The sequence below is a fragment of the Globicephala melas genome, chromosome 10 (assembly GCF_963455315.2).
Source record: "Globicephala melas chromosome 10, mGloMel1.2, whole genome shotgun sequence".
Classification (NCBI taxonomy): Eukaryota; Metazoa; Chordata; class Mammalia; order Artiodactyla; family Delphinidae; genus Globicephala; species Globicephala melas.
The window spans coordinates 58,325,834-58,342,538 of NC_083323.1; the positions used below are offsets into that span (position 1 = coordinate 58,325,834).

General features: G+C 57.0%; 1 protein-coding gene across 1 annotated transcript in view; it reads left to right on the plus strand.

The window, feature by feature from the left end:
- The window catches only part of ANKRD52 (ankyrin repeat domain 52), a 17,086-nt gene continuing 381 nt past the window's right edge, over window positions 1-16,705 (plus strand). Inside the window, exons 1-28 of the mRNA XM_030866649.2 lie at window positions 1-123; window positions 432-515; window positions 977-1,055; window positions 1,255-1,325; window positions 2,359-2,559; window positions 3,086-3,173; window positions 3,288-3,430; window positions 3,734-3,946; window positions 4,209-4,287; window positions 4,597-4,711; window positions 4,838-4,920; window positions 5,030-5,147; window positions 5,369-5,437; window positions 5,624-5,764; window positions 5,844-5,924; window positions 7,283-7,394; window positions 7,603-7,674; window positions 7,925-8,126; window positions 8,382-8,469; window positions 8,546-8,663; window positions 9,214-9,433; window positions 9,634-9,721; window positions 9,829-9,912; window positions 10,022-10,167; window positions 10,384-10,466; window positions 10,657-10,739; window positions 10,933-11,024; window positions 11,476-11,630. Of these exons, the coding sequence (XP_030722509.1) occupies window positions 97-123; window positions 432-515; window positions 977-1,055; window positions 1,255-1,325; window positions 2,359-2,559; window positions 3,086-3,173; window positions 3,288-3,430; window positions 3,734-3,946; window positions 4,209-4,287; window positions 4,597-4,711; window positions 4,838-4,920; window positions 5,030-5,147; window positions 5,369-5,437; window positions 5,624-5,764; window positions 5,844-5,924; window positions 7,283-7,394; window positions 7,603-7,674; window positions 7,925-8,126; window positions 8,382-8,469; window positions 8,546-8,663; window positions 9,214-9,433; window positions 9,634-9,721; window positions 9,829-9,912; window positions 10,022-10,167; window positions 10,384-10,466; window positions 10,657-10,739; window positions 10,933-11,024; window positions 11,476-11,630 (3,135 nt within the window). The 5' untranslated portion in view covers window positions 1-96. The remainder of the gene's footprint in view (window positions 124-431; window positions 516-976; window positions 1,056-1,254; window positions 1,326-2,358; window positions 2,560-3,085; window positions 3,174-3,287; window positions 3,431-3,733; window positions 3,947-4,208; window positions 4,288-4,596; window positions 4,712-4,837; window positions 4,921-5,029; window positions 5,148-5,368; window positions 5,438-5,623; window positions 5,765-5,843; window positions 5,925-7,282; window positions 7,395-7,602; window positions 7,675-7,924; window positions 8,127-8,381; window positions 8,470-8,545; window positions 8,664-9,213; window positions 9,434-9,633; window positions 9,722-9,828; window positions 9,913-10,021; window positions 10,168-10,383; window positions 10,467-10,656; window positions 10,740-10,932; window positions 11,025-11,475; window positions 11,631-16,705) is intronic.

The following is a 16,705-nucleotide window of genomic DNA, read 5'->3' on the forward strand; positions in this document are numbered from 1 at the left end:
CCGCCGCCGCAGCCGCCGCCTGGGCCGCCCGTGTCCCCGGTGGAGCCGCTGCCGCCGCCGCCGGGAGCTCGATGCGGACGGAGCCCGGGCCGGGCCATGGGGATCCTCAGCATCACGGACCAGGTCAGCCCTCCTGCCCTTGCTCGCTTCCTCCTTCCAGGGCCCGACGCCGCCGCCACGCGAGCCCAGGGATGTGCGGCCTAGGCTGGGCCCGAGCCCGGGGCTCCCGCCCCGCCCCACGCCGCGCTCCCCTCAACCAAGCCGGTGTCCTTGGGGGCCTGGTGACCGGCGGGGACACCGCGGAAGCCTCCTGCGGCCAGGACCCCAGAGCAGAGTCCCTCCAGCGTCGCCCCCCGCCCAAACCCGGTGTCCCCCACCCCACTCCCCGGTTCCGCTCCGGCCCGCTCCCTGAAAACCGGTTCTCCCTGCAGCCGCCCCTGGTCCAGGCCATCTTTAGCCGAGATGTGGAGGAAGTGCGTTCCCTCCTCTCGCAGAAGGAGAACATCAATGTGCTGGTGAGTTGAGATCAGGGAGGATGGCGAGCCGGTAATCTGGGCCCTGGTGTGCAGGACCCCTCCCCACCAATGGGGCGGCTCCGTGTTTCCTCGGCTCGGGTGAGGCCGCAGCTCTTTCCACCCTGGGATGGGCAACTGCTCTACATTTGGGGATGGAGAGCAGGTCAGGCTTAGAGCAGAGACCAGTAGGGCTGAGGATGCCCAGAAACAGTGTTCTCTTCTGAACCATCCGTGTCTGCAGCGCCTCCACCCCTCCTGGCAGAAGGAGACTGCTTCGCGGGCCGTGGCGCCCACCCCCTGACTCCACCCTCCCTCGGTGCTTGCTTTGACCTAGGACTGGGGTTTAGGAGGCTGCAGAACCTGTGGGAAGAGGTTGTGGGGAAAGGCCTGGAGCACGAAGACTTGGGCTTGGGTCCTGGATCGTTCACCCCTACAGCTGCTCCTCTTCTCTGCCTTCCTAGGACCAAGAGAGGCGAACCCCACTTCATGCTGCTGCCTACGTAGGCGATGTCCCCATCCTCCAGTTGCTACTGATGTCAGGTGAAAGTAGGGAGCTAGAAGGTGTGGCAGCTAGGGAGGGGACCTGAGGGAGGAGCCTTTTTGTCGTATCCAAGGATTGTCCTCTGGTGCTTGGTCCAGGCAAGCTTCCGTCTCCATCCAGATTCTCTGGCCTGATTACTGGCTTTCTTCCCCACCTGCTCTCCACCTCCCACCAAAAGAGCATATTATATCCCCACAGGTGCTAACGTCAATGCTAAGGACACACTGTGGCTGACCCCTCTTCATCGTGCTGCTGCCTCCCGAAATGAGGTACTGGCCTCCCACCTCTTTTCTCCCTTCCAAAGAGGATGACTTGGTTAAAGGTTGGAAGATAAGGGTTGGAGAGCCTTAGTCCTCTGCCCTACAAGTTGGTCTATCCCCAGGTCCAGAGGAGACCAGACCTTGGCCCCTCCCTCCTACCCCTAGAACTGGCTGGTAAGGGGGGGCTGAGTGTTGCTAGCTGATGTGACGTCAGGGGAGAGCTTAACACTGGGCTGGCAGACTGCAGGGGGCCCTGCTGCCAGGCCTTAGTGACTCATCCCTCCCTGGGGGGCCACCATGGAGTCTGATCCCCCTCTGGGCACTGAGATTTCTTTCCTTGTGATGGAGGGATGGGGGTGGTGATTTGTTGCATCCCTGCCCCTCAAGCAGCATGAAAGTTGACACCACGAGGCTCAAACATGCCCCATCAGTTGGGTCCCTCAACCCTGAAGAGTGGGAAGAGATGACCTTCTTGGCTTGGTAGTCACTTCCCTGGCTCCAGCCACCAGGGGGAGGGACTGAGGCCAATGGGAATGGGGTGGGTGGTGAATAGGAGGGGTATTTTAGCCTGGGTTTTGGAGAGGAGCTAGTATCTGTTTGCTTACCTAGGTAATGGAAATGATTCTGATGCATATGGAAGGGCTGAAGGGGGGTATCTGGGGATTAATGTAGCGGGAACATTTATCTTTCCTAAAAGTGGTAGGGGATTGGGATCCTCTACATGTGTGGATTTGCTTGGTAGTGGCTGTATATATGGGTGAAGATTTTCAGGGTTTGGGTTATGAACAATATCAGGTGGCTTGAGGAGGAGATCCACGTTTTCCTCAGCAAGGGAGGGAAGATTTTAAGCTCTAAGAAGTTCCAGAAGATGGAAAGTAGGTATTGAAAGGCTAGGTATGTTGGAAAAAATGAGGAGAGACTCTCTGCCGGGGGAGTGGGGAGATGGGGTCACATGTGCTGTGCTGACCTGTTCGCCCCTCCTCCTGTTGGTTCACCTCCTGCTCCCCCTCTATCTTCTCTCCTATCGCCTGCCCCTCAACAGAAGGTGCTGGGATTGCTGCTGGCACATTCAGCAGATGTGAACGCCCGGGACAAGCTGTGGCAGACACCATTGCATGTGGCCGCTGCCAACCGGGCCACCAAGTGTGCTGAGGCTCTGGCACCATTATTGAGCAGCCTCAACGTGGCTGACAGGAGCGGGCGCAGTGCCCTGCACCACGCAGTGCATAGTGGGCATCTGGAGGTGAGGACCGCTCCCGTCCACGCCCAGCCTCGTGCCTTCTTCCTTCCCTTCCGGCTCACCTTCCCCTGCCTCCGGGCCATTAGGCCTGGGGAGCAGCAGCCCAGATGATTATATAAACACTTGGGCTCAAGCACCAAATGAATGGTTGGGTTGGATGGAAATTCTTGACTTGGACCTCAGGAGGGTGGTAAAGTCTCTGAAGTTGCATGGAGAATGTTTGCATACGTGGTTTTTTCTGAAGTGAGAGTCCGTGTCTTTCAGCACATTTAGAAGACTTCAAAAGAGTTTAAAAACCACCGAATTACCTGAAGAGACTCCCTTAAGTTTACCTCAGACTTCCAAATCTACCTGGGATCTCCTTAGTGCCTGCTTTCTCTGTTCCCTCTAGTTCTCCAGATTGTTCTGCCCAAAAACAGAGACATTAGGCTGCCTCAGCCTTTTCAGGTGCTAAGGGCTCTGCCCCTAATTAGGTATGTTGAAGGCATGAACCTGGCTCTAAACAGGTGTCTTTCATGTCCTGAAACAGACGGTGAACCTGCTCCTCAGTAAGGGAGCCAGCCTGAATGTCTGTGACAAAAAGGAGCGGCAGCCTCTGCACTGGGCGGCTTTTCTAGGTGAGAAGAGAATCACGGGGAGAGCAGGATTTGGGATTCCTAGGGCAGGGATGGAGTGCTCAGGGCCCTAGAGTTCACCTTCCACCTCCTTGAGAGCGTACTGTCTTTTCCCAGGGCATTTGGAGGTCCTGAAACTGCTGGTGGCACGGGGAGCAGACCTTGGCTGCAAGGACCGCAAGGGCTATGGGCTGCTCCATACAGCTGCTGCCAGTGGCCAGATTGAAGTGGTGAAGTACTTGCTACGGATGGGGGCTGAGGTCAGGGTGCTGAGCACGGGGTGGGGCTGGGGGTAAGGGCAGGGAGCTGGAGGTCGGAGTCTGTTAGGGAGATAGGAAGGCGCTGGGATTGCTGGTGTGGTTTGGGGAGGTCGGGAAGATGTGGTGAGAGGATCTGAGCAATGCTTGTCTTAAGCAGTAGTGCCCCCAGTCTTAGGGTCTGGAACCTGAGGGGTCTGAGGCAGTCGTTGGATTTCTGGGATTCTCTAGGCTATCTGTGCTGGCTTCCACTTTGTTTAAACTGATATCTCCCTTATCCCCTTACCCTCACCCCTGGAAATCCAGATTGATGAGCCCAACGCTTTTGGAAACACAGCTTTGCACATCGCCTGCTACCTGGGCCAGGATGCTGTGGCTATCGAGCTGGTGAACGCAGGAGCCAATGTCAACCAGCCAAATGACAAGGGCTTTACACCACTGCATGTGGCTGCGGTCTCCACCAATGGCGCGCTCTGCTTGGAGCTGTTGGTCAATAACGGGGCTGATGTCAACTACCAGGTGCCTGAAGGGATGAGTCTGAGACCAGTGGGGAGAGGGGCCTGGCTCTGGGGGTGCTGACCATATCTTTTGTTCTGGATAACTCTATGGGGAATGGTCCGCTTGCGTCCTGGGTTGATCAGTCCTTCCCAGGGGCCCAGGAAAATGTGGGCTGAGATGTCCATATGATCACCCCGTCCTCAGAGACGTGTCCTTTGGAAGGGGGAACAGGGCACTCTCCATGCTTTGCACTAGGAAAAAAAAAAATGCCATGTTTCCACAGAGCAAAGAAGGGAAAAGTCCTCTGCACATGGCAGCCATCCATGGCCGTTTCACCCGCTCCCAGATCCTCATCCAGAATGGTATGGACCTGGAAGACTTTGTGATCTCTTTTCCCCCCTCAGAGAACTCATCCCTAGAAACACCTTTTCTTCCTCATTCCACCCCCCACCCCATCTTCCAGTCAGGATGGGCACCTGAAGCTCTGAGCAAGACACCTGTGGAAATGGCCCTGCTCTGCCTGCCCAGCCCCCTCAGGCTGACAAACGAGATAACGTGTAGAAGGCTTAGCCTGGCCTCTGGCACGTAACAAGCACTCAGACAGTAGCTAACTAGTGTGAGTGGTCTGAAGCCAAAGGTCTGAGTGTGTGGGTGTGCGTCCCCCCTTTCAGGCAGTGAGATTGATTGTGCCGACAAATTTGGGAACACGCCACTGCACGTGGCCGCTCGCTATGGACACGAGCTGCTCATCAGCACCCTCATGACCAACGGCGCGGATACCGCCCGGTGAGTCCGGACCACTGACCCCACTTCCAGGCTGCCTCAGATCTAGGCTGGTGGTAGGCCACAGAAAAGAGGTCTGCATCTGGTCCCTCCTTGACCCAAGGACTGAGTCCCTCCCCTTCTCCCCAGGCGTGGCATCCACGACATGTTCCCCTTGCACTTAGCTGTTCTCTTTGGATTCTCTGACTGTTGTCGTAAGCTTCTTTCCTCAGGTATGAGCTAACTGGTTCGGGGGTTGGGCAGGTGGGCAGGAGAGCAGAGGCCCTTCCCGGCTCTGCTCAGAGCCCTCAGATGGGATCTGTGGCTGTTCTGCCCCTTCAGGTCAGCTGTACAGCATTGTATCCTCACTCAGCAATGAGCACGTTCTTTCAGCTGGGTTTGACATCAATACACCTGACAACCTTGGCCGTACCTGTCTTCATGCTGCTGCTTCTGGAGGGTGAGTTTTCTTCCCTCTGTCTCAGGCCTTGAGAAGGAGGCTGGGCAGGGGTCTGGGCCCCTTCTTCTTTCCTGCCCAGAGCTCCCCCCATCACAGTGAGAGCAGTGGCAGCAGAAAGGGCTGTCCAGTTCCATCCTCCTTCAGCCCCTCCCTGGGGAGAATCCTGTGGCTTCTCCTTGAGCCCTCTTTCTCCCCTTAACCTTCATCCTCCTTCCTTTTAGGAATGTTGAATGTCTTAATTTGCTGTTGAGCAGTGGAGCTGACTTGAGGAGGAGAGACAAATTTGGAAGGTGTGTTAACGTGCAGGAGTATATATACATAAGGAACATCCGATCAGAGAGACAAGTGATGGAGGGCAGGGTGGGGAGTCGGAGACTAAGTGAGGAGAATATTACGAAGCAGCTTTGGGCTGCACATCTGGTTGCATTTGGATCTGCCCCCGATTCTTTTACCCACCCTCCTTCACTTCTCCCCAGGACCCCACTGCACTATGCAGCCGCCAATGGCAGCTACCAGTGCGCCGTCACACTGGTGACCGCCGGGGCAGGCGTCAATGAGGCTGACTGTAAAGGTTGCTCTCCGCTCCATTACGCTGCCGCCTCCGACACCTACAGGAGGTGAGGCGCCCGCTTTGCTCTTCTCAGCCCCACTCTCCTCCCTGAGCGCCCCCCAGACTTCTTCACTCTCCTCCCCCAGGGCGGAGCCCCACTCATCTTCCAGCCACGATGCTGAAGAGGACGAGCCACTGAAGGAGTCCCGCAGGAAGGAGGCCTTCTTGTGAGTAGCCGAGGAGACCCCCAGGGTGTGCTTTCCCAGCAGTGTCGACTCTGGCCCTGTTATTCTCCCACCACCACCCTGCTGCTGCTTTGCACCCTGAGTTTAGTCCTGGACCAAGCACTGTGGGTACAGACAGAAGTAGGAGACATAGTTCCTTCCTTCAAGGAATGGATGGTCTTCTTGAGGGAATCAGAAAAGCTAAACACAAATTCATTTGCTTATTCCACGAGCATTACTTGAGTATTTACTTAATAGGTACCAAGTAATGTGCTGGGTGGTAAGGATAGAAGATGAATTACCCCAAATTTCTGTACTGTATACATTCTAGTGTAAGATGTTAATAATAGGGGAAACTGGGTGAGGAATTTATGGAAACTGTATTATCCTCACAATTTTTCTGTAAGTCTAAGACTGTTATAAATAAAGGGTTTATTTATTTTTTTAATTTATTATTTATTTTTTTGTGGTACGCGGGCCTCTCACTGCTGTGGCCTCTCCCCTTGCGGAGCACAGGCTCCGGACGCGCAGGCTCAGCGGCCATGGCTCACGGGCCCAGCCGCTCCGCGGCATGTAGGATCTTCCCGGACCGGGGCACGAACCCGTGTCCCCTGCATCGGCAGGCGGGCTCTCAACCACTGCGCCACCAGGGAAGCCCAAGGGTTTATTTATTTTTTTTAAAAGATATTTAAAATCCAAGAGGCTCAACTATGTGATCTTTGGCAAGTAACTTAACCTCTCTGTGCCTCAGTTTCCTCAACCATAGTAGAGATAAGAATGATAGCTATCTCAAAGGATCAGTATGAAGATTAAGTGATTTAATACACGTGAAGTGCTTAGAACAGTGTTTGACACATTGTAAGTGTTAAATGCTGTATCAATATTTCTACTAGTACAACTACTACTGAGCTATAAGAGTGGTGCCGGGGAATAGAGGGGAGGAGGCACCTAACTGGGAAGTTTGGGGAAGGCCTCCCAGAGAAGAGGATTCTGGGAGCGAGTATGAGATGAGTAGGCCTTTTCAGGCGGGCTGGGAGGAGAAGGCAGGGGTCAGTATGCCTGGAGGTGGGGGGAGAGTGTGTCGATCACAGGTTGGTGACTGATAACTGTGCTCCAGGTTCTCTAGGAGAGCATTCAAAGGATAGAGGAGGGCATTGAAGCAAGAGTGGTTCAGGGCAGACCTGGAGGTGGTAGGTCTGGGTCTGGGCTTGAATGGTCAGGAGTTAGCCTACCAAGAGTGGGGGATGGGTGTTGGCCAGCTAGGCCTGGAGGGGCTCCCTTGCCCTCTCCTCTGCTCCTCTCAAACTGTGCCCTCCCTGGCTGGGCCTGTCCCCTCCTCACAGTCTACTCCTGTCCCCCAGCTGTTTGGAATTCTTACTGGATAACGGTGCAGACCCCTCCCTGCGGGACAGGCAGGGCTACACAGCCGTGCACTATGCAGCCGCCTATGGCAATAGACAGAACCTCGAACTGGTACGTGTGGGACCTGGCCTGGGGGAGAGGAGCAGGGCAGGGCACAGCACACAGTCTACTTTGGTATCTGTGGATTCTCAAACCAAGGGGTGGTTGAATCAAATGTGGTCTCTAGATCCAGGGGCTTTGGGGGTTGCTGTGGGTGGGGTCAAGGGGTAATATCTTGGGAATACCAGAACCTCAGCACCTACTATTCTGTCCATTGCAGCTCTTAGAAATGTCCTTTAACTGCCTGGAGGATGTAGAGAGCACCATTCCAGTCAGCCCTTTGCACTTAGCTGTGAGTCCCAGGTCTTTTCCTCTTGCCTTCCTTGTCCCTACCTGCCCCAGGCTGGCACACAGGTATAAGCACGTGTGAATCTGTCCTTGCTTCTGCCTTCTTGTGGGGATGTCGCAAGCAGGCAGTGGTCTGGAGAGGGGCCCAGGGAGCTCACGGGGAGGCCTGTTGCCTGGAGTCTCCCTGTGGGCCCCAAGAGCAGAGTGGGGACAGTGTCCCGAGCTGTATCCATTGGTTGCCTGCACCCCTCCAGGCCTACAACGGTCACTGTGAAGCCCTGAAGACACTGGCCGAGACGCTGGTGAATCTGGATGTAAGGGACCACAAGGGCCGGACCGCGCTCTTCCTGGCCACTGAGCGAGGCTCCACTGAGTGCGTGGAGGTGCTAACGGCCCATGGCGCCTCTGCCCTCATCAAGGAGCGCAAGCGCAAGTGGACACCCCTGCACGCTGCTGGTGAGTGCGCCCTTTGGGCTGCTCCCTCCCCTTGTCACTCCAGGCCTCCTCCAAGACTGGTCCCCAGATCCCTCCTGAACCGAGGGGACTGGGGTTGGGATGGAGTAGGGCGAGGAAGATGGAAACTGCAAGTTCTGATTCGTAGCCTCCTATCCCCCAAGATTTCTCCCTGCCGCAGGTCTTCCCATAACCTCCACCCTTCACCTGGCCTTCTTGCCTCGACCATGCCCTGACACAGACCCCCTCTTCTCCTAGCTGCCTCTGGCCACACTGATTCCCTGCACTTGCTGATCGACAGTGGGGAAAGAGCTGACATCACAGATGTCATGGATGCCTATGGACAGTGAGTGTCGGCCAGGGGTGGGGTGCAGGGTTCCCATCCCTGCCAGGCCCTCACCCTTTTCTTGCCCCCTCTGTAGAACCCCACTGATGCTGGCCATCATGAATGGCCACGTGGACTGTGTACATCTGCTGCTAGAGAAAGGATCCACAGCTGATGCTGCTGACCTCCGGGGCCGCACTGCCCTCCACCGTGGGGTGAGTGAGCTCCCGGGTAGGGTCCCTCACAGAAGGGCCTGGACGCGGGAGCACGACAGTAGGACATTAGATTGTCTAGCACGTGGGCCAGGATCTTGTGCCCGGGCTCTCAGTGGGCCTTACTGTATTTGCTCCAGGATGAGTAGCTGACATCGGCAGCTGATCTCCCTGATTACCTTGCTCTGTAATCACATACAGCCACCTGCTCACCACCCAGACTCTGCCCCAGGGTACCCAGCTGGCCCTGTCCTGTTGGATAATGATGCCACGGCCTGGTCCTTCTCCACCATCGCCTGTCCTAAAGCTGCCTCCTCCTCATCCCACGGGATTCTCTGACTCAGTCTCCCACTACAGAAGGCCAGGATTAACTCTCACCACCCTGATTGTCAGTTGGCATAGAGTCAGGGAAGGAGATGCTCATCCCTAACACTTAGAATCATTGCTGCAAAGACGAGGATTGGAGCCCTGGAGTTGGTTCCTGCTCCTGGGCCAGCCCCAGTGACTGGCCGTTGGAAAGGGAGTTCCAGCCACACCCCCATGTCCCCCACAGGCAGTGACTGGCTGTGAGGACTGCCTGGCCGCCCTGCTGGACCACGATGCATTCGTGCTGTGCCGAGACTTCAAGGGCCGCACGCCCATTCATCTGGCCTCAGCCTGTGGCCACACTGCAGTACTGCGGACCCTGCTGCAGGCTGCCCTTTCCACAGACCCCCTGGATACCGGGGTGGATTACAGCGGATACTCGCCCATGCACTGGGCCTCCTACACTGGTGTGGCTCTGGGGCCTTTGTAGGCACAGCTGTGTGTGTGGGGTGTAGGGGAGGGCAGACAGGGACTAGTGGGTTGAGGGAGGGACCTGGGTTGCTCTGGATCTGGAAGTAGAATGGAGTGTTGAGAGATGGCACAGGACAGATGGAGGGGACCTCGTTGTCATTTCTCTCCATCACCACTCTTCCTTCCTCATACCCAGGACATGAAGATTGTCTGGAGTTGTTACTTGAACACAGCCCGTTTTCATACCTGGAAGGAAACCCCTTCACTCCTTTGCACTGTGCAGTGTAAGTCCCTTCCTATACCGCAGCCCCACTCAGGGGTCTGTGACCTGGGCTTAGGACAGGCGGTCCATTTCCCCTGCCCCTCTTGCTGACCCTTCCTCTTCCCCCAGAATTAATAATCAGGACAGCACCACAGAGATGCTGCTGGGAGCTCTGGGTGCCAAGATTGTGAACAGCCGAGATGCCAAAGGACGGTGAGTGGTGGGAGGCTTGGGGAGAAACCTCCGTTGCCTCTGGCTTCCTCTTGCTGCTCAGGAGAGAGGGTCTTCCCTGTTTCACTCTGCCCTGACCCCCTCCCCACAGGACCCCTCTTCACGCCGCTGCCTTCGCGGACAACGTCTCTGGGCTCCGGATGCTGCTGCAGCATCAAGCCGAGGTGAACGCCACTGACCACACTGGCCGCACCGCGCTCATGACGGCGGCTGAGAATGGGCAGACCGCTGCTGTGGGTGTGTAGGGGCCGCGTGTGGAAGGGAGGTGCGCCCCTGGGTTTTCGCCAGACGGGTCAGCCCTGCCTGTGGGGTTTAGGAGGCAGGAGGCATGTCTTTGGATGTTTCACCCTCTGCAGATGGGGTGCAAAGGGTATGCAGACAGGAGGGTGCAGAGCCAGGCCGGCACGGCTCTGGAAGGGAGCGTCAGCCCCCTCTGCCTCCTTTCTCTTGTAGAATTTCTGCTGTATCGAGGGAAGGCAGACCTTACTGTGCTGGATGAGAACAAGAACACTGCCCTCCACTTGGCCTGTAGCAAGGTACCACCGGCAGTGCAGGTGGGGCTGTGTAAGGGGCTGGGCCTGGTGACTGGAGAGAGGGCCCGGCGGAAGGCAGGATTGTCCAGACTGTCTGACTGGTGGGATAGTTTTCTGTCCTCTTGCTGCCCCCTCAGCTCCTATTGTCATCCTTCCACTTCACAAGTCTTCGCTCTCTGTCCCTCTCCCTCAGGGCCACGAGAAATGTGCCCTCATGATCCTGGCAGAAACCCAAGACCTTGGCCTTATCAATGCTACCAACAGTGCGCTGCAGATGTGAGTGCCCTGGGGAGGGGGCTCTTGGCTCGGGGGCGGGGGGCAGGAGAGGTGGGTGAGGAAGTTGCGGCCCATGTTCCAGGGGCCCCCTGGAACTCACAGTGCTCGCTCAGCAGCGTTGCGACTCTGGCTGAGGGCGGAAGGGCAGCTTGCCATTGCCCCGACTTCATGCTCCTTCTTCCTTTCTTCCAAGGCCCCTACACATTGCCGCCCGGAACGGTCTAGCTTCTGTGGTGCAGGCCCTGCTGAGTCGTGGGGCCACAGTGCTGGCTGTGGATGAAGAAGGTGGGTGGGGTCTGGAGCTCCCTGCCCCTCCGGGCTTTGGGGTCAGGGACATTCGTTCTTCAGGAGGTGACTTCTTAAGCTTGCTGGTGAATAAACTGGATTTTCTTCCCAAGGGAACTCTTCAGAGCAGGGACCCAACACCGATACGCTAGAGTCTCTGAGGGGAGTCTGACGGAACTAGATGGAGCCAGCAGGTTCCTCAGGAAGACCTCCCGCACACCTCAGCCTCCCAGCCTCCTGTCCCCCAGGCTGGCTCTGTTCTTTACCCCACGCTGGGACAGTCTGCCTGTCAGCCTCCCTGGGCCCTTATAGCCCTTGAGTTCTGACCATGCTGGGTGCTTGCCTGACTTGGCTCCCCTCCACAGATAAGAGAGCTCAGGGCCCAGGGGCGGGTGGATGGGGAGCCAGGGGTACAGGACCCTGGGGCTCAGTTCTCCCCTTTGCTCTGCAGGTCACACCCCGGCATTGGCCTGCGCCCCCAACAAAGATGTGGCAGACTGCCTGGCCTTGATCCTTTCCACCATGAAGCCTTTCCCACCCAAGGACGCCGTCAGTCCTTTCAGCTTCAGCCTGCTCAAGAACTGTGGCATCGCAGCAGCCAAGACGGTGGGTGGCTGCGGTGCCCTGCCCCACGGGGCCTCCTGCCCCTACAGCCAGGAGCGGCATGGCGCCATTGGGTTAGATGGCTGCTACTCCGAGTAGCCCCCTCCCGTGCCCCTCCCCCTGCCGGTGGCTTGATATCTTATTCTATTTATTTAGAAAAAGTCTATACATTTAGGGCACTTTAAAGGAGAACACGACTGGGTTGGGGGGCGGAGGGGGGAAAAAGCACTGGGGAGCAGCTGCTCACCCCTTTGCCACACTATCCTGGCCTGGCAGGGGTCTGGGACCAACAGGGAGCACCCCAGGCCCTTGGTACCCCCAGGGCAACCCCTTCTGCCAAGTGTCCCAAAATGATCGCTCGATGCCTGGCTCCCCCTCTCTTTTATCCCCTCTCTCCGGTCTCCCTTTCTGCTGCCAGCTGCCCCCACTCTTCCCGTTGACTCTCCTCTCTGTCCCCTTCTCCATGCTCCTGCCAGGCAGATCCCCACCTCTTCTTCCATACCCATCACTGCCTCCCTGCTTGGCCGGCCCCTCCATCCCCCCTCCATCCCCGCAGCAGTGAGAAGCCTTAATTTCTGGTACTGTGTGAGCACTCTGGGGGTGTCCCCCTCCCCCTTCAGGGGCAGCTAGCGGACGAGGGGGGAGGGTATTTAGCACTGGGGCCTGGAGCTTTTCCCCCACTTCTGTATCCCATCACCCCCAAAGTTCAAATGCAAAACACTTGAAGCAGCAACTACTGTACCTGGGCCCCAGTCCTGCACGCTCCCTGGCTCCTCATATGCAAATCAAGGGCTGGTCCTGCCCCCACAGCCTGCCCCGCCCTGCTTCCCTCCCCCTCCTGGCCTGGCCCCCTGACCACGCACTTTAACCTTGCTTCTTTCTTTTAACTTCTTTCCGGAGGGCAGAGCCTGTGGCCATTCCCTCTCTGGCTCTCCTCTCCCTTAACTTTGAGGCTTGTCATGAATTTTTAAGTAAGCATTTTATCCTTTAGGGGAAGAAACAAATTAATTTCCTGCCCATTTCAAAACCACAGCCCTAGTGTGTCTTCTGTGTTTCAGGCATGTGTTTGCATGTGTGTGGAGGGAGGGACTGTGTTCTTCCTCCTGTGCCCCCCAATCCCACAGTTCCTCTGTGCCCCCCGTCTGCTGCCACCTTCTGTTATTTCCAAGAGTACCCACTGCCCCCAGTCACTCCTGATCTGAAGCCAAAGAGGGAGGGGCAGGGCGACTAGGGACCATGGCTACTCGGGGACCCAGGCTTCCCCTCCGGTGTGAGGATGAAGTTCTGATCTAGGGAGCGACAAGTAGATACTGAGGCTTGGTTCCTGCCTTCCCAGCAGCGGGGAGAGAAGGGATTGAGCTAAGGGCTGCACTGAGAAGATTCCCGGAAGTCGTACCCCAAAAGCCAAACTGGGCTGGAGTGAGGAGGGGGCAGTTTTCTCTCTAAATGTAGCATTGAATTTGGCCCTGGTCCCTTCAGACGCCCTGTCCATCCATCTCCTAGCTAAGCCTCCTGGACAGTTGGACCCGCTCCCTCAGCCCAGTGTTCCCTTCCTCACACTCAATACCTCAGCCAGGGGCCAAGACACAGAACTTGAATAGAGGTCATGCTCCCTCTACCCCCCCACCCCCCAGTGCACCCTCGCCCAGTTTGGCTGCCATCAGTATTGTCCCCTGAGAACTGGACAGGCTTCGTTTACACAGTACAGGGCCTCCCCCTTGGGGGTCCCTCGGTCTCCTTCCCCCACCCGTGCTTGCTTTATTCATGATCTTACCCCCTTTTCAGTTGTGTCCGCTGCACGTCTTGCCACCCTTGCCAAGGGTGGGCTGAGGGGAGAGGGGCATCCCAGGGACTCCTCCGTCCCTAACAGATACCCTTAACCATACCTCATGCTGGTTTCATGAAGCCTGGGGTGTTTGTCCAAGTCCTCATTCTTTTTGTCATGGTCCCTTTTTTATCCCCTCTCTCTCTGTGTCTTGCTCCTCCCAACGCTCAGTTCCTAAACCATTTCAAAGCTTCCAGATGACCATTATTGATGAGAAGGATTGTGCAGCTTTTAGTTTTTATTTTTGTTTTCAAAGCCAAAGGGCCTTGCAACGCCCCTCTCGCCCACCTCCCTTCGCACCCTGCCCTCCCCTGTACGACAATCAATGTGACCTCTCTTAAGGGCTGCAGCCCCCCACCTCCAGTCCTGCTGGTTCTGCAAAGCTTGCCCTTAACTTCAGTTCTCTCATAAAATCTTCCTGTTCCACCCCCTCCCTCTCATTTTGGTGCTGGGAATTAGGTGGCGGGGGGCAGGGGGAGCAGAGAGACGTGTCCTCCAGAGAAAACTCCTGGGGTTTCAGTCGTGTTCTCCTTTATCAATGTTCGGTGATGACAGGAAGAATCTGAGTTATTTGTCAGGAGCCCCACCGTTTTGCTAGATGAGATTTCTGGTGGCTGCCCATTCCCTGCTGCGCCTTCAGCACACCGTCAGCAGTGCTGGGGCAGGTCGCGGGGAGTCCTCTGTCCCTCCTCATGTGGCTGTGAGGAGGCCAGCAGGACGAGCAGCCTCCTCTCCTTATGCCAAAGGAAATCCCACACCCCACCCTGGGCTCCCCAGCCCCTAGTGTTTTTTTTTGAAGCATTTTGACCATTCTCATGGCCACTGCATATTTATTTTAATGTTAAGTTGTTGTTGTTGTTGTTTTTAAAAAGACCTCTTTGACTTAAACGGGTGTGGAGAAGTAAAGCAGGCAGAATGCCCCCCAATCTTAAGGGGGTAGGGTGGGGAGGAATCATCTCCTTCCCTTCGCCCTCCCTCTCCCCCTCCCCCTCTCCCCACTGCAGCTCTAAAGCACTTGCTTCAAGTAATAAGCACTTTTGAGAAAAGGCCTATTTTAAGTGAGGACCCTGGGAGCAGCCCCAGGTCCCAGCAAAGGAGACAGAGCGAGGGCTACATAGGAGACAGGGAAACAGATGTGTGAATCAGAGGGTGAGATGAAAAAGAGCCAGTTTTTAGTTTCTGATTTTGGGGGAGATGTTTCTGGTTGGCCGGTGGCTTTGGTAGGGTTGTGTACTATCCTTCAGAAAGACAAATGGCACAAACTGTGGGTCCCAGCACGGACCAACAGGCCCGGGTCACTGCCACTGTCCAGCGGAGACTGACGGGCCACCTCCCCACCCCGCGGCCCCCTGAGCCATAGGACTGCTGAGAACCACTGAATGTACAGCCCAGGTTGGGGTAGGGAGCAGCCCCTGGGGGAGGGGGCTTCTCCTTTTGTTTGGTGCTGTGGGGGTGGGAGAGGTGAGACTGAGGGACTGCCACCCACCTAGACATGTGTTCCTTGGGGTGGAGGGGCTGAGGAGGGCCTACCTCCCTCTCCATTCCCAGCCGTGGCCCCTCTTCCTTCCTCATCCCTATCTGTTTTGACTGTAAGTCCAGCTCACCTTTGCCTTCAATATGTAACCAAAGGAAAACTCAATACTGTTTCCACCTGTCTGCCCACCCGAGCACCTTCCGACTCCCTGGACCTAGAAGGGGAGAGGAGGCGGGGCTGGGCCGGGGGTCGTGGGGCCAGAGCGAACGGTTCTGCAGCTGTGTGCCCCCAAAACCTCCTCTGGGGTCTTGGAGGGCGTCCTGGGAGGGGGCGTGGGGGCCAGGCAGGAGGGGCTGGGAGCAGGCGTGCTCGGGACCTTGTGCACGTGAGTGTGACTTCGTCCGAGTGACGCCCTGACTGCCCCAGGGGGAGGCCCCTTCCTCCTTCCCTCCGCCATTTCTCACCTCTCCCCACACCAAGCGTTCATCCCCCACCTCCCCTTCCTGCCGCAAAGGAAAATAGCCTTACAGACCCTAGCCCAGAACCCCTCCTCCTGGGGCACTCCAGTATGGGGCCCCAGCCCACCTAGTCTGAACCCCACCTTTTAAGAGGGAGGGATGAGGAGCAAAGCAGCCCCTTCCCCTCTGACCGTGGCGGCTCCAGCCCTCCTCGGCCTTGACCCAGATTGGGCCGAGGTGCGGAATCTTTGAGGACCAAGCCCAGTGGTCTGGGAAGAGGGAGGTAGAGAGGGAAGGGTCTGACTTGGGGACCCCCTCCTCCCGACCCAACCCCTAGAGAAGCGACCAAATCCCAGAGATGGGAGGAAGCTGGGGTGGGGAGGGTCTGCTCCATGAATTACTTGAAGGTACTGACTCCGAGGCTGCTGTTGCCCACTTAGGTGTGAGGGGGACACTGTCACTGCGTTTGGGAGGGCAGAGGGTGGCGGTGACGAGAGGGTCCACCTTTGGCCCTCGCTCACTCCTGCTAGGCCCTTTCCCTGGGGAGCCTAGCCTGGCCCTCCTGCCTCCATCCCTCACTCTGGGCACCCTCTCCAATTGCACTAAAGTAGCTGTGTGCCAGTCTTACCCCACGCCAGGGTGGGGTCTCTGCTTCCAGTCCTTTCTCCCCACTGCCTCTGCTCCCATCCCGGACAATCTCCTTGTTCCCCTGTATTCCTGGATAGCTCAGCTTTGTGTGTGTGTGTTTGGGGGGTGGGGGTGGGTTCTGGCTGGAGTGGGTTTGGTAGGGGTTTGGGAAGGGCTGGGGGAAAGATGGCGGATGAAAGTCTCCTACCCCCTTCCTCCACTCCAAGCCACAGAAGCCTGGGAGGGAGGGTGCCTACTCTCGCTGCCGTGTGTCTTGCAGATGTGCCAAAACGGGGGTGGGTGGGAGGGGAGGGTGCCTGGCAGAGCAACCCCCAGGGTGGCTCTCTCAAAGCAATACAGTTCCTCCTGCCTGGGGGACGGCAAGACAGGGGAGAGGGTTGGGTTGGGGACCTGGGGGTTCCCTGTGTACAGCTGTGTATATTCAGGGGTGTTCTCTGTCTGGTACCCGCTGTGGGCGTCTACGTGTGTGTGAACCTCCCCTTCCCCGTGCCCTGCATGACCTGTGATGCTGCAGACACCACCATTCCTGTGTGCAAGGGTGCGTTGGGGGCACTGAGGGGCATGTCCCCTGTCCTGTTGCTCCCTCCATCCTGTGACCCATGTACTCGGTTGTAGGAAGTAAAGAGAACTGAGCACAATTCACTGGATTCTAGTTGAATCTTTCTCTAAGCAA